The sequence below is a fragment of the Typopeltis vanoorti genome, chromosome 11, assembly GCF_054136105.1.
Source record: "Typopeltis vanoorti isolate ZY-2024b chromosome 11, IOZ_Tvanoo_1.0, whole genome shotgun sequence".
In the NCBI taxonomy this organism is placed as follows: domain Eukaryota; kingdom Metazoa; phylum Arthropoda; class Arachnida; order Uropygi; family Thelyphonidae; genus Typopeltis; species Typopeltis vanoorti.
Window position 1 is genome coordinate 75,383,900 of NC_143559.1, and position 24,838 is coordinate 75,408,737.

The window sequence follows — 24,838 nt, forward strand, 5'->3', positions numbered from 1 at the left end:
AAATTTAAATATAACAAGTTAAATTTTACTAAATGCAATATGTTAAATGCTTCCTATTAACTCCATCAAAATGAGTTGCAGAATTTGTGTGTCAATAGCGGCGTATTGCCGAAATTTTAAAATACAATATAAAATAGCGGACTTTTATATCTATTTATTTATTTTTATTTTTTACGTTTTGCGCCCCCAAACCTAGTTTGCGCCCGTGGCGGACGCCCTCGTTACGGCACTGACCATCACTGCCAAAGAGCGTGTGTAGGTGCTGAACCGACTGCACAGTTCATCTCTCAAGGGGGTGCTCGCCGCAGGAAAATCCTCTTCTCGGTGCTAAATGAAAAGTATTGTCGTTCGTTCCCACTCACACTTCACAAAACTTGACTGAAGTCTTTTATGCAACGACTGAAATTTAAGTGCACGTTTACAAGAGGAGGAGGGGGGGGGGGGTTACTGCTCGTTTGTTATGTTGCGTTTGAAATGATGGGGTGGATATCAACTTTGCTGACCAATAAACTTCATCCACGAGTACTTTCTGGCTTCCGCAAATGCTTCAGTTAATGGATTTGCGGAAAAGAGGATCTGCTCTTTCAAATCGCCTCATCACGCTTTCATAATACAAAGTTGCTTATTTCTTTGACAAGGAAAAAAAAAACGCTATTGCTAAACGATAAAAATCACTTAAGTTGTGTTATTCCTCAGCCCCGAAAAATAAATTAAATCAAAAATAAAAAAATAAAAACAGTTAACAGCAGTTTCATGGCAGGCTTCTTGCCTTTCGAAAACGTATTAGCTTCCTAAACTTCACAAAAGTCTTCACAAAAATTTTCATTTATATGGGCTCGAATTTCTTATCTTTATTATTATTATTATTATTATATTAGGGGGTACTATTTTCTGTCCGCGGAGTGCTATAATCATGAAGCATAAATAGAACGATACCAAAATAGAAAACACTAAGCAGACGAAAATCTACATGACGATATGCTAATGGCTGAAATAAAAATAAATAAAATAAAATAAAATAATAATAATAATAATAATAATAATAATAAAATGAGTGGCGAATTCCTTAGCAGTTGGCTTGCCAAGCAAAGTCAACCCCTTTATCACACTTTAAAATCGAAATAATCATGGACAATATAAAAAAGTGTAACGATCATCCTTGGTTCCTTTAGATTTCATTGATTAAAAGGTGTATTTTCATTGGGAAAGAAAAAAAAATTTTGAAATAAATGAATACTTTAACACCTCATGATGCATGAATTAAAATATCAAAGCGCATTTTGATGACATTATTGGAATCAGTAGTTATACCAAGTACTCGTAGATTACTGCAAAGATATCCGAGTAATTAAAAAGCTTTCACGCTGCATTGCAGTCTGTAACATTGGTTTCCAACAAACTCACAACCAAGAGAACTTGCTAATGTCAAGTTTTCTAGGCTTGTTTTCTCAGCTGCTTCTCGAGTTAGTCGATTTCAGACTCAGGTAAATAGTTGTGTCTCCTCCCCCTCCCTAAGGAGATTTATTTCCAGATTTTAATCCCAGAACTCAAGCACCAGTTTTATGCTGCATTCTCTTCCCGGTGACTTGAAAATCGTATAGCCGTGTGTTCAGCTATCGGTGAAGGCTGAGAGTGGAGACCGGGTGCCCGCCGATTTTCAAAAAGTTAAGTGGAACTAAAGGGGGTTCTACCTACTCTGCATATACTTATTTATCTTACTATTTTTTTTAACTATTGTTCTGCCTTATTAAGTTTATTTCGTGGGCTGTAAATGGCTTCGTGAATAATCACGATTTTAATCAGGATAAAATCGTAGCTTGGTTTGGATTCAAATGGAAGAAGCAGCGAAGGTCACCACCTCCGCGCTTATTGTGGAGGCCTGAAGTGGCTTGAAAAAGTTCATGTTTGGTCTGTAGAGCAGGCTTTCGGATAATGTAAAAATAAATTTAAAAAGCACAAAAAATATATAAACTTGATAAAAATAGGAAAAAATCCTTACCCTACCAACTGTACAAAATATAATCTAGGTTTGCAGATAACCTATCGTGGGTGGGAGCAACATGAAAAGAAAGAAAAAAAACTGCGAAAGAGCGAATATATGAAAACTACAGGAAAGAAGGAATGCGAAAGACAGAATAAATATGACGGAAATAGTTGGAGTGGTAAATCTTAGGATAGGCTAGGACTGAACTGCCAAAGAGAGAGAGAGAGAGAGAGAGAGGAAACTTTTTGTTAAAAATAGCATTCCGAAGCAATATTTTTTAAAATTTTTTTTATTTGAAAGACACAATTCCAGTAAGTGAGGAGAATGTTAATGGAAATAGAGATGAACTCGTATTTATTCAAGTAGGTTAATGTTCCCGGCATTTGAAACAGTAAACAAAGAAAATCTATGACTTAAATCTTATCAATGTAACAGAACAACATGCAGCTTTTAAGCACTCGTGATCAGGTAACTTATTTAGAGGAAAGGAGGGAAAAAGAAAAAAAACGCGAACCACTGAAATATTTATTATACTTCAAAACCCTTCGTATCCTCTAGTAAGTTCCAAGTTTAGAAAATTTTCCATTGCCTGCTAAGAGTGTAATGAGCGCATGCTTCACAACAATTGATTGTTAGAAGAAGAGCTGTTATTGAATTCGAAGTTAAAAAATCATGTTCATGCTTTATGCAAATAAGCATACTTTGATAAGCTCGCTTTTTCAGCTTTTATAAATCTTATTACAGTAATTTTTTTTTACCTTCTATGTTACCTTTCTTCCAACCTGTTCAGAATAATGAACATCGGCAAGAATTTTATCTCACCATCCCTTTAACGTATATTATGCCGCTCTTATAAACTACGATATTTTTCAAAAAATAAACAACTGGAGATGACAGGAGATGCACGCGATGGGTTGCAATTGATAACTTTTGTAGGTGTAAGGACAGTCTGAAGGTTATTTCTTCAAAGTGATTTCCAAGTCCTTTTTTTATTAATAACATTTTTTTTTTTTTAGTAACTGAGCAGTAAAGTGCTTTTGAAGTATACATTTCCTACCTTGGAATATGTTCTGTGTAGGCTTTATGGTAGGGTTGTGGGAGTGTGCGTGGAGATGTTCGTTGGCGTAAGCTTTCGTTGATTACATCCAAGGAAGTTTAAAAAAAAAAATCTTCATTTCTACTTCATTTTACTTCGATTCCTCTGTTTATTGATATCTATTCTGTAAGAATCAACAAAAAAGTTACAAAATGGAAATCAATAAAAAACAGGAGTCCGTCACGGATGCCCAATGTCACCACTCTTATTTAATATTTATCTAGATGAAATAGTAAAGAAATGGCAGAAAAATATAAAACCGGCATTTAAACTGGATAGCGGAACTACACTTATTTTTTTTTTTTGTTTGCAGATGACCAAATAATCATAACAAGAAGCGAAGATGAAATGCAAAGATCAATATACTCCTTAAACATAATTGTTAAAAAAATTTGAATGAAAATATCTACAGAAAAAGCAAAAATCGTGGCTTTTAAAGGACCAACTCAAGTAAAATCATGATTGAAAATAAAACTTTAGAGCAAATTAACTGCTTGGATGTGCTGTGTTATATACAAAAGAAGCTGACATGGATATCAAAATTTCAACCTCCCTGAAGACAATACAAGCATAAGAGTTTATAAAGTTTTGGCAAGACCCTCTCTACTGTACAGAAGTGAGTAAATTAAGGACCATAAAACTGCAGAAGAATAAAAAAAATAAAAATTAGAGAAATGAAATTCCTGAGAAGGACAGTAGGCTATACTCTCTGGGACAAAAGAAGGAGCACAGAAATACGTAAAGAACTAAAAATAGACTCAGTGTTGGACAAAGAATACGAATACCGAAAGAAGTGGATTGAACATATTAAAAGAATGGACAGTTCAGAAGTACCCAGAAAACATTCTTCGATTCTTCGATACCACCCGGTAGAAGAAGGGCGCAGAAGCCAGGGACGACCAAGGAAAAGATGGAATGAAACCTGAACAGACCAAGCGCTTGGCCTAAATTATTCAAAGGACTATGATGATGATGATGATGATTCAATAGCATTTAACTAAATCATGTGAACAATCGTTCAATATATTCACATTTATTACACCTTTCCTTATGTAGTGTCTTATAGCGTTCTATCAATAGCAGATGTTGAATCGCTGTGAAATTTTATTGAGCTAAACAACGAATTGCTGTTAAATAATAACAAACCAAATGGAAGTTATGAATGGGTAGTACTAATCGACATTCAGAGTAAAAACAGAAGTGGGTTTGGGCTTCAAGTATGAATGCATGTGAAATAAATACTGTAAATATAGAGTTATTGTAAATTATCTGTACACTTGGAAACATTTATTGCAATAAAAAAAGAAAGAAAAAAAGACAGATAAGATTTAAATCTTTCCACACATTTGCAAATCAAGTGAATATCAATAAAAGTCTTTTTTTTTTTTTTTTCAGATGAAGATGAGAAACAACCCTCTTCTAATTCCACATCAAACTTTCTTTGACTCTGTCTCCGAAGGATGGCTATAGATTTCGGTATTCGTAGATTACTAAGGGAATACCTATTGAGCTGCTCATAGCCATGGGAGAAGAGGCAGTTAAAATTTTAACAGCTTTCTGTCAGCGAATTTGGATATCACAACTGCATCGCCTGGGTCCTAGGGAAAGGAAAAAATCAGCTTATATACCTTTATTGAAGAAAGGCGAGGCAAGAGAATGCGAAAATTACAGAACTATAGCACTGATTTCTGATGCAAGTAAAGTATTACTTAAGATCATTCAGAAAAAACTGGAACCATTCATGAAGAGAGAAATGCCAGACGAACAGGCAGGATTTCGAAAAGGCAGAGAAACAAGAGATCAAATCGCCAATGTGAGATGGATAATAGAAAGAGCACAGGACTATCACAAGAATGTCTACCTTTGGTTTTCTTGACTATAGCAAGGCTTTTGACTCTGTAGATCATGTGAAACTGTGGAATGTGTTAAGAACAATGGGAGTCCCAGAGCATTTCATTATCCTTCTGAGGAATCTTTATTAGAACAAGAAGCTACTGTCCGAACAGATCTTGGAAAAACTGAGTATTTCACAATAGGTAAATGGATGCGACAAGGATGTATTTTATCTCCGTACCTGTTTAATTTGTACAGCGAATACATTTTAAGAATGGCAGGGCTGGAGGAATCTTCAGTTGGAATTAAAATTGGTGGAAGAAATATTAATAATTTGAGGTATGCAGATGATACCACCTTGCTACAAAATGTAAAAAAAAAAAAAAAAAAGATTTGAAGGAACTTATTATTATTACAAAAGTTATGGCAACATGCGAACTTAATGAGTTGGAAGTAGATGGGAAGAAAATGGAAGTAGTTAACAATTTTGTGCTCCTAGGATCCGAAATTGATAAAGATGGTTATTGTACCGAAGACGTTAGAAGAAGATTATTACTCGGAAAGAAAGCAATGACAAATTTAAGCAAGATCTTTAAAGATAAAGATATTAACCTCTCAACAAAAATCAGAATCATGAAAGCAATGGTATTCTCTATGGTGGTACTGTATGGATGTGAAAGATGGACCCTGAGAAAGAGTGAAAGAAGGAAGATAGAGGCATTTGAATTATGGGCTTGGAGACGCTTACTAAGAATACCATGGACTGTAAAGCGAACTAATAAATCTGTGATAGACAGAATAAAGCCTGATTGCTCCCTCGAAGCTATGATCATCAAGCAAAAATTGTCATCCTTTGGACATATTATGCGAGCAAATGACAGTCTGGAGAAGATGATGATGCTTTCTAAAGTTGATGGAAGCAGGGGAAGAAGAAGAACCAAGAATTAGATGGGGTGGATGGAGTTAAAGAAGCAACTGGAATGCCCCTGGAAATTCTGAAAGATATGGCCAGAGACAGATCTGAATGGAGAATGTATGTTCATAGAATCACCAGAAGTTGAAAACGACTCGATGGAACATAACAACAAAAAACATTACTAAGAAACGCAGTATTTTGTACTTCACCGTAAGTCACCGTAATTGGAATTACAATTCTCGCGGATGCGTTGGAATCTGCAAGAGGATGCTTCTTAATAGTGTTTTATCTGTACATCTATTATTTTTTTTAAATACTAAATCGTCAATAAAATTAAGAAAAGTATTATTTATAAAAAATGTCCCGAAACACAGTAATAAAAAATAATAAAAATAATAAAAAATCAAATAACCGAAGTTCAGATGTGCGGCATTTTTTCTTATTTCATTCTGCGCCAACTGCAGGCCATTTTAAAAGTAATCGCCCGTATTACTCAAAATACGTTTGCAAAAGGCATCGTACTCCTCTGCCTCAGTCAAATAAGCTATCAACATTCAGTAGCGTTTTTTTTTTTTTTCCCTGCACTGTCTTTCCAAGCACGGATCTATTTACATATAAATGGCTTTGAAATAAGCAGCAGTAACATAATAACCTCGATATAAATATTTCGTTTTTCAAATATTAAGTACTCAGAGGAAATAACCCGCTTCTACCGTAACAAGAGTGCAGTCTAGCGAAAGCAAAGCTCTCTCCCCCCACACAGCGAGAGAAACAATGTTGCTCAGAGATGTACCACATAGATAAATGGATTGTCTTCCCTGTGCTGAATCAAACAGTTCTGCCGTAAATGCGATAAGAGAATTACGTTGGGCTAATGCTCTTTCATGTTTACTCAGGTCGTTGTGGCCATTAGTTTTCTTTTCGGCCATTTATTTAATTTAATTCGAGAAGACATCAAACAGAATTTGTTACAAAATACTATTTTTAGATGGTTCTTTATCAAGCTGTTTGTGCGTGTTTGTTTTTAGAATTTTAAACCGGGCGTACTGTTTTTTTTTTTTTTTTTTTTTTTTTTTTAAATTACGATGTAATGAAAATAAATTATGATTCTTCCAGAATAATAAACGGAGTTTATTTATAAGCTTGCTATGTTTATCGCTTGAAAAAAAAAAAAAAAAAAAGGACAAACAAAGCCACGCCACATAAAGCATAGATTTATGTGGCCACCACCAGAATGTCATCGTTGATATTCCAGTGGATATTAAAAGTTTTGATTCAAGCTCAGTCTTTAATATTTCAATAGTTAAATAGGGAGGTCATAAAAATTTACGTGCAGCGTGAGGTTCCAAAGGTGCGAATTTGTATAACGAACAAGCATAGCAACAAACATGCATTATATATAAAAGATATGTAAATATGGGTTCTCAAACCAATTCGTTTGTTTGGAAAAAATTTGAGTAGGGAGGTTTATTATCAATCTTTATAATTTATAAGGCCATGATTCGGCCGTATGTTGACTATTGGGCACAGATTTGAAGGTTTCTTGGGGAATTAGCAGGTGATGGAGAGGATCCAGATACGAACGATAAGCTGGTGAGGTCTGGAATGTCCCCCCCCCCCTCATGAAAATAGGTTCAAGTTTTGTTGCTTGGGAAGATCAGTTGATAGGTGGAAAAGAGGGGAGACAACAGAAACTTATGAGTTACTAAAGGGATTCTATAAAATTGACACAAAAGAATTTTTTCAATACATGATGAAGAAGAGAGAACTATAGGTCACCCCTGAGAGTCATTTAAGGGGGTGGCAATTAAGGGTGTGCGAACTAGATTTTTTTTTTTTGCTTGGAGGGTGGTGAATGGGCGGAATTGATTGCCATAATTAGTTGTGAGTGTCCTGATAGTGTTTAAGACAAAGTATGATAGGTGTTGTGTGAATAATGGTCAGTGTGTCTTCCTCGATGAGTCTTCCGACTTTATGGAGATGTCCGTATAATAATAATAGTAATAATAACCTTGTTTTCATTTTCTGTAATGAAAACTGAATTATAACCAAGGCCTTCTTCTCGGCGCCCCCTCTTCTCCAACCGAGTGACGCCTGACATAATAAGAGACGACGCATCATTTCTAAAATAGTCAAAAATGTGTGTGAATTGATCATCAGAAAATTCATTTCGGTCAAATATTCGTATTCTAAAAATCCTAGATATGTCCATCCTCTTACAAAAAAAAAAAAAAAAAAAAAGTCTATATATATCCGATCTATAGGGATCTTTCGAGGCCAATTGCGTCTCCTGTCCTCATACTATCCGGAGGTGTAGACGCATTGCGAACATGCGACAAGACATTGTTAGTAGTTCTTTCAGATTTACAAGTCGGTACTACAACAGCGTCTTCATCAAGTTGTCATAACAACCGAACTTCTACTCTCTCTCTCTCTCTCTGTAACATCGGGCTGGTTATTCTTTTCTACTTTTTTTTTTTTCAGTCCAACGTAAAAGAAACCCTCCTAAAGAAAGTCCTTATTTGACCAGAAACAACAGATAAAAGAGGAGGAACAAAATCATAACGTATACATTCGAATTCCGTTGCCATAACAACGAAGCTCAGTAAATGCTCTCGTTGGGAGTTTGGTCACGCTTTCCTCACTTGCTACTGCTTCAGGTGACGGTAGGGTTCTTAACAACGTCAAGCTCATGGAGGTCCCCAAGGCTCTCTCGAAGAGAAACTTCGTATGAATGGGAAACATTTCCTCGCGTACGTGTTGACAAGATTATCAGAGACGGTTGACAGATAGTTGAAGAGTCCGCACAGGGAATAAAAGACACCCCTCCCCTCCCTTTTAAGGTGGTGTTTTAACAATCTATAAGGATCTTTCTTTTGAAGCACTCGTACGCTCTTTAACTGTATCCATTATTAAAATAATAATAATAATGACTGGCCTCAAGGACAAGAATGAATATTATACATAATTGTTACCATGGCAACGTGTAACGTTGGCAACTAATTTCTCTTTTCAATAAACTAACGAATGAAATTACAGTATTGAAATCTCTATTGTTGTTCGCTATAGAAGCTTTATATTAATTTAACCATTAACGAGATCTCATAAACTAAAGGCAAAAATAAAATAAAATATATTATTTATTTATTTGTATTTTTATGCAGTAATTTAGTCATGACATGAGTTTGATTTTACATTCAAAATAAACTTCAAAAGTATTATATCTTAGTGACGATCAACATAGAAATATCCCTAATCATGCAAATCTCCATGGAAATAGCACAGTTTCTAACAGGATAAGCCGTATTATCGTGAGGTAAATAAACCCCTTTTTCTTCGCGCTTTCCTTATACAGTAAATTATGTGATTAAGTTGCAGGCGATGTCATTTCTGTGAGTTTTGCTAGTTTCTAAAAGTAAATATAAAAGAACAACTTAATTCGGTATGTTAGTCAAGTAATTAATTGTTTAATATCCGACATGTTTCAATACTCGCAGCATTTTCAGGGATACGTGGTAAGCAATGGAAAGTAACAAAAACTAGGAAACTAACCGACAATTCTAAAAATTATATAAATTTATCACTGTGCGTGATACAATACGTCCAATAGTAGATGGTATCCATTCCCCTACTTACAAACTATCAAAATATCTAGTCGAAATGTTAAAACAACACATTCACAACACGGATTCTTATGTCAAGAACTCACAACATTTCTTGGAGAAATTAAAAATCACCCGTGTCTCTGAAGATAATATTATGGCCAGCCTGGACGTTACATCTCTATTCACAAATATTCCAGTTTCAGAAGTCATCGACATCTTAGAAAACTTGTTCCCACCCAACATCACCACGTTGTTCAAGCATTGTTTAACTTCGAATTATTTTACATGGCAAAAAACCTACTACAAACAACTTACTGGATATTAGCCATGGGTAGCCCTCTCTCTCTTTCTTGTGCCGACTTATTCTTAGAAAATTTGGAAACTCAAATTTTATCCCAAATTACCCCTAAACCAACCACATGGTTTAGGTATGTTGACGACATCTTCATCATTTGAAATCACAAAAAAGAACTAATGGATTATCTAAATAAAATTAATTGCTTCCACAACACTATCAAGTTCACATTGGAACTAGAAAAAGATAATAAAACTTCCATTCCTAGACGTCCTTATTAAGAAACAAACTGACAATATCATCAACTTGTCGGTATATAGAAAACCTACCAACACTGGACGTTATCTCCATTTCGACTCGTCTCACCACATATCCCAGAAACTCAGCAATATCCATATGCTTAAAAAAAGAGCTATACAGTGTACCACAGACCCTGACGACTTACAAGAAGAATTAATGAAAATATCAAAAGAACTATCCCTACAAGACTCATCAACAAGATTCTCTTTAATGACATACCACAAAGACAATGAGATGAAACCCAATACATCAGCTCTAGAACAATTCCATTTGTTAGCACCATATCCAAAAAAATTAGCTCTTCTTCTAAAACCATATAATATCAGAGTAACCTTCAAACCTATGGAAACCATTCAAAAGTTTATAAGATCCCCGAAAGATAGCCATCCTTTCTACAAATACTCTGGAGTTTACAGCATGCCTGTTCATGCGGTATCAATTACATCGGACAGACATCTAGAAGTTTTGAAACAAGGAAGAAAGAACACATAGGCTATGTAAGGAATAACAGACAAGATATATCAGGCCTTTCTTCCCACTTCGACTCTACCAACCATAATATTGAATGGGATATGAGTCATATGCCCTACATAGAAGAGAACTACCATTCAAAGAAGCTGCTACAGTCGCCCGTTCAACAGGTAACTTAAATAAGAATCAAGGCCTAATCCTACCAGATATATGGAAAACTCTAATCAGATCATTTAACCAAAAATAAATGAACTTTCATGAAAATTACATTAAATATCTCAACAAATAAAACGTTGTACTTGCGACACGTGTATCATTCACTGTTTCACGTTCAGTGATAAATTTATATAATTTTTAGAATTGTCGGTTAGTTTCCTAGTTTTTGTTACTTTCCATTGCTTACCAGTGTATCTCTGAAAATGCTGACAGATATTAGTCAGCGAAACATGTCGGATATTAAACAATTATTTACTTGACCAACATACCGAATTAAGTCTTTAATGTATTAATACTAGTGGTCAAGGAAAAAGGTCATAATAAAAGAACAACATTTAGTGATTATGCAAAAAAATGATATCTTTCTGTGTTTATTTTTGTTATAAGTGTGCATATCAGGTACGATTTCCAAAGACGTGGGTGCTCTGATATGTATTTTTTTTCCCCTTAAGTAGCAGCTTATATCGTTGGAATGCATATTTATTAACGTTTTGAAATAGCAGTAAGAAAAAGCGGTTTTCATGTATAATAAGATAATGAAGGTGTCTGCGAAACTGTTTCAGAACTCCACAGGAATTGGGGTTAACTCACGAAAGTTCGGCATGTTTTCTTGTTTCATCATTAGATTGTTGCTGATTTTGAAAGGCCTTATATAAAATTCATAGCAAAAAAAAAAAGTAACAATCAATTCGTTCATAATATGCGCATGCTCCAGTACTTGCGTGTATGTGTTCAACAATTACATATAATTCCTGGCTTCTATGTTTTGAAGGTACTCTCATGACTTTGGTAGTTTTTGACTTTATATAACTAGATATTTTTTCAATGATTTCACAATATATTGTGGAAGGTAGGATTAAAATCTGATGATGCGATTGCGTAGTCAAATCAAAAGATAACTTGTCACGAAGTTAAAATGAGATATCGGAATTTGTCTACATGCGAGTACTTATTATTTATTTATTTTTTGTAGAGGTTTTATGTATAATATTATATTTAATGTATTTATTATTCACTTTATTGATTATTTGTCATTATATTATTATCATTATTTTATTATTATTTATTCGCTAGTACTTTTGTCCACACAACCAATTTTTGTACCTAAAGCGTCATAAAATCCGCTAATATGAGACAAATAAAATTCTCGGTTAAAACATCCACTGCCTAAAATCAACAACAGTTGAAAATTTCTAACTCGTAGTTGCTTTTAAGGTAAGCAACTACGAGATGAATGTGCTTTATATGTTTTGGATTAGGCCTAAAATAGAGAAGAGGAAAACAGAGAGAGAGAGAGAGAGAGAGAGAGAGAAGGGGGAAATAAATCTTCTTTCTTAGGCTGCTTTTGTTCGGATTCTTTTTTTTTTCTACCCAAATGCGTTCCACGAACAACACTTGATAAGGCTGTCTTACCGATGCTGCTTCTTTCATATCCTATTCTTTACTGCCATCAAAGAAAGCTTCGACAGGGATTTTTCCCTTCTTTCTTTCTTCTTGTTTGGTCTTCTCTTCTGAAAGTGGTTCTCTCTCCCTCCCTCTCTCACTTTGTTCCGCATGATTTAACTTGCAGGTCTCGCATTATCCCATCTCGAACAGCAAAGTACATATTGTGGGGGAAAAAAAAATATATTGGCAGGTGGTACGAAGGGGAAGGAAAGACAGTGTACTGGTGTGTGAGTTCGGATGAAGAAAAAATAGCGATTGGCCCAAGACTCATCTTTTCTTACTTCGTTTAGGTAAAAAAAAGAATAATTACATTTTTTTTTTTTATAAATCAGTCAACCAACCCAAAATAATCAAAGAAAGAAAATAGGAAGTCTCCATGCTTGTGATCCTTAATGGTTATAGAATCACTTAGATGAGCAGTGGGGTTTTTTGGGAAAGGAATTAATTATTTGTCATTAGTTGATATCTTTCCGAGTATTTTGATTGGGGAATATTTTTATTACAAAAACAAAAAAAAAAAAATCCACTACGCAGACACTTTATATCAGTTAACAATAAAATTGATCAGCCAACCGATTGTCTAAACATTCACGTAATTTTATAACCTTCGTCACACCAAGACGATCATTAAAAAAAAAAAAAGTTGAAAGTGAAATTGGTTCTAAGGACGGACATCCTGATAATTGTTCATTGCCTAAATATCAACAACTATTTGAATTGTTATTACATTTCTTAAATCTATCTCGAGTTCTTCCCACATGCGCATTCATGAAATATTTTGACAAACTAAAAAAAAAAAAAAAAAAAAAAATCGCAGCGCAAAAACAAAATCGTTGTGATTCGCTTCCGGGTGATGGCAAAGAATTTAGGACAACAATTCCGTGTAATTCGGTTGGTCGTTTGTAGCGGCATGCAATTAAAACCAATCTCCTTGGCGTATTGTTTAAATCGGGCATTCGCAATTAAAACATAGCCCGAAGTTTAATTTTATGATGATAGATGGCGCTGTTCAAACAATGCAATTATTATATTGTCCTCAACCTTGTTATTAGATTAGAATAACGGAAAAAGAGAAAAACGTGGTACAACAACGCGCCATATGTCGGCAATAGACGGAAGGGTGGCCAGCGAAGTGTTTCAGCAGTGACATCTATAATATGCTCGTCTGTAACAGAGTTCTTTGGGTAGTGGCGTCTCGCTACTTCCGTACTGCTGACTGATAACTGTCAGTCATTTAGCATCTCAGAATCAGACTGTCAATCGTAACTACCTTCTCCCTTTCTCGTCTCCCCTCCCCCCCCCCCACCTTCAACCGTTGCCCCACTTTATGGGTGAACGAGTAAGCAAACGTGAGCCTGTCCCGACCTGGCCCGTTCAAGACGGCAGCCTGAGGCCACGAGCTCGCGTTCTGCTACCTGGTTGGTCGGTAGGAGAGTTTCTCCTTCCCCCATTCTTCCTACGATAACGCGCGGCACGCCGCTTACCTTTGATACGTCTCTCGTGCTGAGGGATGCGTGCCGTTGTAAGTGGTGCCGTATGACGTTTGCTAAGCCTAAACAGCATTCGTACACTCGCTTGGATATGGTTTAAGAAATCTGCAGTGACTGATAGCCAACGCTAGGAAAGGATTATCGGCTGTTTGTCGTGTGTTTTATGTGGGAGGACCTTTTGGTGTTTATATGATTTGGGAAAGAAAAGGTAAGATGGATGACAGTATCGCATTATTTAGATTTTGGCATGTTTGCTCTTATATGTTAATACAAGAATTATAAAACTGAATATTTTTAATGTTCACCCTTTTTATTGAATAAATATCATGGAAGCATTTGTTCCACAGGAAATTATTTCATTCTTTAAAAAAAAAATGCTACATTTTATTTATTTAATGCTTAAACAAATTTAAAATTGTAGCACCTTTTAGCGATCTCGAAAGTTATGCATTGTCTTTTTTTTATTGTGCAAAAAATTAATATTTCTTATAATGAACTGCATGACACAGCTTTGCAAACAAACTCTGAACGAATTGTTTACTCAGTACTTAAAAATACGACTGTGTATTCAAATAAAATATATTCTGCTTAATACTGATTGGCTGTTTTTGAAATGAATTGTTTGTTTTTACTGCATCGTCTGCTGATGTTTCATTAGTTTTGTTCGTTGATGTCGTCTGTAATTATTATATTTTGCCTGCTATAAAATAATAGGACGTCTGTCACTTAAATAGCAGGAGATTGTACGAGTGATTTATTATGTGACATATTCACGGCACGTGGTGTATGTGTACCATTTTTTTACTAAAATCGGATGGTATATTACGCACATATTTCATCTTGCATCAAAGCATGCTCCCTTGCCAAAGCCTTCGGCAGAGTTAAAAAAAAAAAAAAAAAAACGATTGTAGGGGTTTTGCAGAAGTCTTTTTGTTTTAAAGACTCCTCATCTATGACGAAGAATATAGTCTGCATTTGTTATCGACAATAAAAAGTATAACATGTTATACCTTGATCAACGTTGCATTAAAGGCTTAGATCTCGATTTATTTTTGTTGTGACTGTCAACAAACACGTCTGTAATAATACTGCGTCTAGTGGCAACGTGTTTTTTAGTTGAGTTGCGTCTAATGTGCATCGAAGTCGATATAATCTTCTTAGCAGACTTAACTGGGAAGAGGGAGAGGGGGTTCGTTAATTCTTCTACGTTTTCTGGGACTTCTGTGTCATCATAATTAACTTAAATCATTATAGGAGGGGAGCAATCGGGAAACTGGTAAATCACATTCTGTTCAGCAGCAATATCTTATTTATTTATTTAATTTAATGCTTGGTGGGGGGGGGGGAATCCCGCACTGGAGGGAAAGCCTTTTTTATTCTCTATAGAGAAATTTTTAAAGAGGAAAACTAAATGTAATAATATGTAAAATACATCCACGGCTTCGTGAAATGCCATCCACTGGATTTTCAAGGAGGCAAACGTCTTCAACAATCAGGAAGCCCTGCAACCAGGGCTTCCTCGTTTTTGAAGACGCTTGCCTCCTTGAAAACCCAGTGGATGGCATTAATTAAGGTAAACAAACTTTCTATCAAACTATACATTTTCTAAACAGCGATTATCAGCATCCTAGTTTTTCGTGTGCATCTACCACTATAAGCAAACACCAGCACGTGACTAAACCAGACACTCAAGGTGGTACTTGTTTATTTATAGCACATCCACTACAAGGAAAAGGCAAGGACCAGTTTAGCATCACGCTATAATCTGTATTTGTGATCGAGGTCAAAGATCAGCCAGGTAGATCGAACTAAGATCGTGGTCAAATTGTTCATTGTATCGAACTTGGATTTATTTTTCGAAGTGTTTTTTTCTTGGAGAGGAATCAGAGACAATGAATGAGGTGGGGGAAAAAAGCGTCCTTAAGGAGAGGGAAAGACGAATTTGAGACCATCATTGCCTATCTTGGACTTTCCTGTAAAGAAGGGGGGAAAATAAAAATTTAAGAATACTAATGGTTGATTTGAAAACGAATTTCTCTCTTCTTAAAGAAAGAGAGAGAGAGAGAGAGAGAGAGACAGAAGAGGAAAATATATCTCGAGCTTTTTTTTTTTTTTTTTTTAAGACGCCGAATCTGACCTTCGTGATTTCGTGTGTGGGAAAGTGTGAGTCAAAGGAATACTTCTGGAAACTGAGCCGATGACTGACGTCACCCTCGGTGTCACAAAGAACCTTTAGAAAAGACGATCTGTTTATGCTCGCTAGTTTGTTCTTAGAGAACAGCAGTGTCGGTAACCTAGGTGACTGACCACTTATGTTGTCGCAATAAGAGCGGAAAGTGATGCCCTTGTTTGTAGTCAAAAACTACGGAAGTGGACTTGGAACCATTTATCGGCTTTTCTACCAAGTTACGGACACGTGTTTACTTCATTCACAGCCTCGGAAGAGGGAGAGAGAGAGAGAGAATGGGGTCACTCATTCTCTCTTTTTCGATTTACTTCACAATGAACAAAGATAAACCGATAAGGCTTCAATCTCCTTTTCTTTTTTCCCACTGACTTGAGTCGGGAAGATTTTTTCGTGTTTCTAGGTAGCGGCCTTAGGTTACACAATCTTTCTCTCTCTCTCATGTTGGCTGCCCTCTTTCTGGAAATTCCACACGCGTTATTTACTTTTTAGAGTACTCAGAGGGTGGATAGTAGCGTCACCTTTTTTTCTCTTCTTTTTTTTTTTTTTTTGATATTCATTTTATTTCTCTTTAGTTTTATCATTAGAAACGGACTCAAATGTATTAACAAATACAACGCAACGATTCGAATTTCTCCGTGTAATTGTTACGGATCCTTTTTAAATGAACTGAACATGACCTCGTTATTACATTACATTTTTCAAGTTCATTGAGCAACTTATGAATCATCGCCTCGCGATCGTACTCAAAATGTTCGAATGTCACGCGAGTTCTATAAATGAACTGCTTCTGGGAATCGCCAAGTTGTGTCCGATTTGTTTGTTAAGCTACGGATGTGATGTTGGCCTCCATGTTTTCATAGCAACCATACGGCTATGCTGTCGTCTATCGGGTAGCAAGTGGAAAAGTAGTCAATGTATATTCACACTGTTATTACGGCGTGGGAAAAAAAAAAAAAAAAAAAAGGAAAAACGCGTTAATACATGCAGCTTACGCTGCATGTATTAACGAAGTCAACCAATAGGTCACTCTAGTACAGTTACTGAATATGCACTTTTTAAAAGTTATTTGCATTTAATAATTACATAATTATTTTTGTATCAATAATCAGTATCTGCCATAATTTGCATTATGGGAGATACTGAGACAAGGAATGGTGAGAACTTGGTCCACCTTTGCTCGGAGTTGCTTGCTGTTGCACTACCTTACCCCAGTCCTGAAGATATTTTCAGGCGCAAACTTTGCTTACATTTGGATAAAGGATTAAACTAAATTACATAATTAAATATAAATAAAAATAATCAAAACCTTTTCGTGCCATTTTTAAATAACAAAAACTATTCCGAATTTGACTTTCCGTATTTTTTCGGGGAGTTCCTCGCGCTCGATTACACTAGCGTACGAACGCCTTGGAGACATTTAAAACTCCAGGGTCTCGCCCACCCCCGCATTTTGCAACTTGTTTGACTGGTAGAATGGGGTTGCGAGAAGGGCAAAGTGTGTGTGGGGCCACTCGACACCCTGGCTGGCTTATAGAAAGAAAACTTCACCTTGCAGTAGGTGTACAGGTGCGCGAAGAATCGGAACTTGAGAATATACTTCTTCCGGAAGATAGTGCTCAGTGTTCTCATGAATACTTGATCATTTGGAGATATTTTAAACCTTTAAAGAACATTTAATTTTGCATCTTAATCATCGGAAGAAAATCTGCATTTTTATGGCTTTTCATTATTTACGGTTTGAAATTAAAAAGTCATAAAGCCGTGCGTATTTTCCTCCAAGAAGTTGCATATAAAGTAACAACTTCTTAATTCTATTGAAGTTAGTAATTTTTTTAAAACCAATTTAAATGTTTAATAATAAGTGTTTTCTTGTTTTTAATTTTTGAATATTAAACAGGGGTTCGGCCTGTCTCTACAAAACAATTTCATAGTCACCCGATATTAATAGCAAGAGGTAATTTGAATATTAGAACTATCAATATTGCCACTGTTTTATTTTACTGATTTTATTTCACGTGCAGTTGAGATTTCGAACAGTAATAACATTACTGACTTTATTTGTACTCTGTTGTGGTCGATTGTTGGCATCATAATTAGACTTTCTGCACACAGTATTGCAGTCAGACGACGAAAGAAAATGCAAACAATGAAAATATTTTTAAAATATAATCAAATGACTAACAACGTTTTCAAAATTTTTATTATATTGTGGCACATGTAAGATACATATAAGAAGTAATTAAAGTCGACGGGTTAAATAAAATGAAAAGAAATGGAAGATAACGCCATATTTAGGCTTAGGCAACTTGCCCAATGTGTTAAAAGGCACATAATACATGAAATATACTTAATAAATATATAAAGTATTAAAATTTAATAATTGATAAAAACAACATTTAATTATTAATCATTGAGCAATAAATATTAATATATATTAAAGAATATTTTTTTATGTTACGTTACGATTGTAAGTTTGAAATATCGGGTAATTATTATTTGTAATGGGGGAAAATGTGTGCCAAAAAAGGGCTACGTAAGGTTAGCACAAAGCCCTTAAATTTGAAGATAAACGTGCACATCCAAGTTAATGCCAATCTGCTGTTTTTCTCCTGAATTGGAACTGACAAGTCGGAAAATCCCGGGGGGCATTTTACAGCTAAAGTCCGTCAGCATCTTTTTATCCTCCAAGCCACGAACGGCCAAAGACGAATCTTTTCCGAACTGTCGGAGTTCTCAGTATGCGTGAGTGGTCGTGGCAATCTCCATCGATAATCCGACATGACATCATTCTTTGTAATGGCTCGCAGAAAGCGGACGCTGGTGGCAGCACCGAAGAGTACCCCCCCCCCCCCAAGGTCACCGCACGTGCATAAGTTGCATCGTCGATGCTAGTGTCCCTTCGTTTGAAAGTCTAAGCATGGTAGGGCGAGGAGGAGTACGGAAATTTCCTGGCTTCGCCCCCCCCCCTCCCCACCAGAGTCTCTCCTTATTACTTAAAGAAAGTTGGTTTTTGTATTTCCATATCCTCGTTTACCTCCTTCTAACCGTGTGTCAGGAACTTCCGCCCAAAATTTCATTGCAGTTTAATCCCAGTTTGCTTGACCATTTCAATCTATGCGACAGTTTTCCGATAATTAACTGCGATTTACCGTCGTTTGATTGCCCGATCAGTATCTCGCGCTATACGGTTATGACGTCATGACTATGTGCAAACATCATCATTTCATTACATTTGTCCTATGTTGTCATGTGCACGTTCAGATTAGAGAAGGGAATTAATCAGTTTAACCTTTTAACCTACAGCGTTGTGCACCCTTGTTAAGAGGCGTGCGAGCTATCAATATCTAAACAACTCACTATTACAGTACAAATAAAGGAGAGAAGCTACAAATTCGAACTCGCTTTATCCCAAAGGAAATCATTGAGCAGACGATCGATTTATTTTATTTTTTCATTCTTTAAAGAAAGCCTTAGCAGACGATAACAGTTTTGCTCGTTATCGTCTGCTAAGCTGGCAGTATTTGGATATAAAAATAAAAATATCTTCAGTCAAGTTAACATTTTTATTTTATTTTATTATTTTTTCATACACAATATCCAAAGTATTTTAATCAGTGAGCAGTTTTACTTTTTTAATAAAAATTAGTTATTCATTATAAATTGTCTTAAACATAATTTATTACGTTCTTTTGCAGTTTTTCAGGGTTCATCGGCCTTTTCTATTGTTTCTTCTGTTCCATACCAAACTTTTTTTTTTTATTTTTAAGTTTCTAAATTGGTTTCTTTGGCAAAACAATAACTGCCTTTTTATTTTTTCTTAAACTGTCGTGAAATGGAGACATTCCGTAAGAGTGGCGTGAATGACCAGTTTCCACTGGAGAACGAATTTTCCATTTCCTTGGAATTTCATTTCCTCATTCGTACCATTCAGGTGAACAACCCTTGTTTTCACTGAAAATTACATCTGTTTCTTCCTCTTTTCTGTTTTTCCCGTCTGCTAAAACTGCAGTTGCTATCCATCTTTGTCATTAAAAATGACATAAAAAAATATCACAAATGTCTTTTCTAACATTTTGCTCATCACGCTGAACAATACGTTAACCAGAGAAATTATATCTTAGACGGAATGAGGTTCTTTTCAGTGCTTCGATTGAAAACCAGGATTCAAATGCACCTATTCTACTGTTGCAAGTCCTTTGCCATAAGAGAAGAAAATATTATATTGCTGTTTTATTAAAATGGCATCGCTAGGAATCAACACGGAAATAATAATGCATTTTCATTTTTATCGCAAAATGTGAACGGCTGCCTAATAAGTTAAAGAAACCTTATATGCAAATATATCCATTGCTTTCGTTTGTACCTTATTCTGAAGTTGCAAAATATTTGTCCATTTCTGGCAACCAAAAGTGGTAGCTTCGCACCAGACAATGACAATGAAAATCATACACCGCCATCTAGTCTTGTTTCGTTTTAAGTAATCGTTGTAAATTTCCTATTTTTGAGCTTTGGGAAATGTTTTTAAAAAATATCCATGTTAGAGTGAGATTTAATCCTGCAGGCGAAGCGTTTACATAAATCCCCTGTTAATATAATTAGGGAAAATACAAAATAAACCAGCTGTTAGAGGTGCGTCACTGTCTGTTCGTATCCTTCTGATCAGTGGTGCTCCAAATAGGCTGCAAAACACGACCCCCCCCTCCCCCCAGTGTCGTAAGAGAATAGAATGCAGTCATTGTCGGTAGATCATATCTTATGCTATCATTTGGGTATAAACCTCAAAGCAGTAAACCTAGACCTAAGAAGGAGGGAGTCAATAGGAAATTTAATTTACATGACGTCTAAAGACAAACAATGAAAATATTACACGTTGCAATGTGATAGTGAATGAAAAAATTTCAAAACTTGAAAATGAAACATTGTAGACGCACATTATTTGCGTTTCTTTTTATACTAAGGCAAATATGGTTGTGTTGAGTGCGTATTAATATACTGCGCAATTTACTAATGCGTTGAAAAACAATGCTGATTTAAAAAAAAAAAAAAAGGAAAAAAAAAAGTCGACTAAAGATCTGTAACCTTCTTTGTACTCGGGTTACATTCACATCCGGCTTTGAGAGTCGAATGACTTAACTGTTAAATGCTAAGAGGGTTTTAAAAAAAAACAATAGATATATTTGCATATTATGTATTAGCAATGCATATTTATTAGCTATTGAACTCATTATATAAACTCATAATGCAAAATGTCGAAACAAATACGCATCAAATAGGTAAAAAAAAGTAATATTAACTCATTTTCGATGGGAATAATTTCTGAAAAATATTTTTAAAATGCCAAAATATATTAAAATGCATTTTAGAATAATAAAATCAAATGAAAATTAAACTTTACAAATGAACATAACCCCGGAAACGCTTTTTTTTAAAGTTCAGCATAGACATCTGTGGGGGTCAACCGTAGTTGACCCCCACAGATGATGCTAAAATCTAAGTAGGATCAAACCATGACCTTCTCAGAAATATTTTCTTTCTTAAGAACATCAGCCTTTAAAGAGATCCAAGACAGATTACGTTAATTCCTTTAATCTCCCAAATTTGCCGATTAAACTTCAGAACGCTGCGACAGTGCGTTTCACGTCTCCTATAACCAGGCCATGTCCACCCAGCCGTGGTACGAGTTCATGCACATATCAGGAAATATTATGCAAATCTCTTTGGTGCATTACCAAACAAACAGACAAAAAAAGAATATTTTCATGTAGACGCATCGGACCTGCTAGTTGGCACACTAATTTAAGAAAGAGGAGTTTACACGACTCATTGAGTAATCCTGGCACTCATTAGTGAGTAATTGCCTTTGAAACATATTTGGGTTAATGGTTTCTCTCTCAGCTGAGTAATCAAGTGTTCAACCTCATCATCTATAGGTTTTACTATTTATTCGCGATTATTCTGACAAGTTCCTAAACCCACTTCAGACAGTGGAAATAGTTCCTGCCATCCGCCGATAGGTGGCGCTTCGTTAAAAGTGTATTACGGTGTGATGAGTACTAAAGGCACCGTTAAAATGTTGGGATGATGTGTGGCGAGAAGCTTGCTTCATTCTCTCTCTCAAAAAAAAAAAATAAAATAAAAATAAAAAAATAATAAATGATGAGTCAAAGATAGAAGGGTGATATAAATCAGATTAGAGTTTTGAATCTAATTCTAGTCGAATTATTGCCTAAAGTTATTTTTTTAGAACTAGTGGAAGACTTCTAGATGACTTTTCCCCCCACGTTGTAGTTCGTATCCTCCAGCAAAAAAAAAAAAAAAAAAAAGCGTCTTGATGCTATCCGAAATAAGGCCTAGAAGGCAAGATTACTTCCTGATTAGTTTATTACGCATTTTAACCGAACGAACGAGGCCATCAAATTTCCTCGACACTCCTCATCCTACAAGAATTTTTTCCCATATCCTTATCCCTGGCAGAAGCGTGTTCTATTTTTAAAGCTGCAGTCATGTACTCATAGTTCATTCCTTTAATTAGAAGGAAATGTTAAGATGTAGCCTACTGCCGCGTACATCCATCTCGTGGGTCATTAAGAACTATAATGCATAATAAAATAACTGGGACACGCTTATAATCCTGATCTTTGTAGCACGAGTCAACTTTTATTTTAAAAAAAAACGCAAAAAAAATGATCCTTATTCTATCATTAAGCGAGTGCATAACTTTCAGGGATTTTTGTTTCCTTAAAAAATCCTGTGTTTTATTAGCGTATTTAATCCCGAAATCCAAATCCGTTCCTCTACAACTTACAGCGTAAAAATTTAGAATTAAGTTATTTACATGTGAATTTGAATAACACTTGAATATATTAGCTAACGCACCAACAAAAGCAGACTAACCTTACTGCCAATAAATAGTAATTAATTTTTTTACTGCAAGCAGCGCTGTTAGTGGTAACAATGTTAAACTTTTGATCTACTGCCAACAGCAAAGCGTAGACAGAACAGTAGAAAAACATTGTATTATGACATGAAAGCGTGTTTGGCGAATTGGGTTCCGAGTGTTAAGGATTCCAAAACGGGTCGCATGATCAGCAAATCATCCTGAATACCGACGTGCTCCACCAGTGACTTTATTTTATTTATTTTGCTTTTAAACTAGTGATTTCGTTCCATTTTTACTAATCAGTCAAAAATAGATGGCCTGAGTATAAGTTGGATTGGAAAACAGAGCCTCTAAAAGCAGAAGCTATTGTGATGGAAAAGACGTGACACATACGTCTGAAGTAAAAAATACTTTATTAATGTTTCCATTGTCATTTATTTATACGTAGAAATATTTGCATTATGAGGGATTTAACGTTGGTTCACGATTTTGATATCGGCTTTATAGTATTAAATATGTATTATATAATGCAATTTTTATATAACAAATCAACGGAAGTAACTTACATTAGGATATGAATTTTGTAAATCACTCGTCTTTCCATGTATTTAATATTTTTTTTAAAAAAATAACGAGTTTGCTATAATATGCTATTTAAAAATTACTACAAAACATTTTTTATTTGCCAAAATAAAATATATATGAGGAATAAATATTCCTCATTTGGAGGTATAATTTGAGGCTGTCTTGACAAGAGCAGATAGGTGTTATTACCGAATTCGGCTTTATGTTTAGGTGCTCAGTACTACCTGTTTAATAGAATAATGATCGTAAGACCTTAAAATGGTTAAGGGCTCAGCAGCCATGTGTTCATTGGCGACTGTAAATGTTTACGCGAGCCCTGTGCTCCACCATAATAACTGATGTTGTTGACGGGATGGCAGTCGTAATTTATGATTGCAAAATCTTTCGCATGTTCACGTTAGCAAAATTATACCTCACGTGATGTTCAAACAACAGCAACAACAACAACAAAAATCTACAACTACTCAGCCGTGATTGTTTTGATTCTGTCAAGGTCAGTACGCGACTCTGCTAGCAACCCCTTCATTCTCTAATAACACCGATAACCCACCACTCGCATCCTGGTCCTGGTGGTCTCATTAGACTAGCGGTAGGTGCGACGTCGGTTGAACAATGGTGGAAAACCCGCACCGACACGTACTGGCAATTGTATGTCGCTGTATTAGTAACGCTCTGTTGATAACAGCGGAGGTATATCGGTCACAAGAATCGTCCCGAGTGAACCCCAAATCGTTATCTCAAAGTGTGGTTTGTAGGCCAATTCTCTCCCCAGTCCCCCCCCCCTCCCGAACGGAACTAGACACTTGCTTCATTGTCGTGAACAAGAAATGCCCTATTGTCAACCGAAGGTACATCCAGCCGGCGAAGTTGTTGCTCAACTCTTAGTCGAAATACCTCAGATTGATGCAGTTAAAATCAACATGGTTGGTCTTCGAGCATTTGTTACAAAGACAGTGAACATCACAGCTTTAAAATGTCAACTGACTAATCAGCTCCTTCCGTGCACGGCTTTATTTTTCTTCCGTGACAAGCCAGTTTCCTATTTTTAATAGCCCTCCCGATTACCTCCAATGGTTGCTATAGTTTCCTTGATAAATTCGTTCTTTGGGTATTTAGGTGATTCTTTTTGACCTTTACATTTTCTAGAGCATGAAATGGGTTCTTGAGAAGTATCCGGACAGCCGTCACCAAGTAGTTTTCTTCTCTGGAATATTCTCCAATAGTATAAAAATACTGCGGGTGATTTTTTTTTTTTTTTAAATCTTATTTCAAGAACGATTGCTTCGAGTATTACAAGTTGAATACTTCAAGAATGCACGGTAGCATTAAAGACTTAAGAATAAATGTTGATACAAACTTAAAAGTTTAGGACGCATGCATATGGCTATCTTGCAGCTGCACAGTTTTTATTATCCTCTTGTTGTCATGGGAACATCAATCGTATGTTTTTACTACTGAATTCATGCACACACTTTGCTGTAGTGTGGCGTTATTATGAAGCCTCGTTTCTTTTATATTCTTCCTTTTGATTTT

At 35.6% G+C, this 24,838-nt stretch overlaps 2 protein-coding genes across 2 annotated transcripts in view; one reads left to right on the plus strand and one right to left on the minus strand.

Moving 5' to 3' along the window:
* Positions 1-874: 874 nt before the first annotated feature.
* Positions 875-24,838, minus strand: part of LOC150101752 (zinc finger MYM-type protein 1-like) — a 73,381-nt gene continuing 49,417 nt past the window's right edge. The window contains exon 2 of the mRNA XM_090399905.1: positions 875-988. Within this exon, the coding sequence (XP_090256031.1) occupies positions 875-988 (114 nt within the window). The remainder of the gene's footprint in view (positions 989-24,838) is intronic.
* LOC150101753 (uncharacterized) overlaps positions 13,272-24,838 on the plus strand; it is a 170,510-nt gene continuing 158,943 nt past the window's right edge. The window contains exon 1 of the mRNA XM_090401032.1: positions 13,272-13,860. The gene's annotated coding sequence lies outside the window, so the exon portion shown is untranslated. The remainder of the gene's footprint in view (positions 13,861-24,838) is intronic.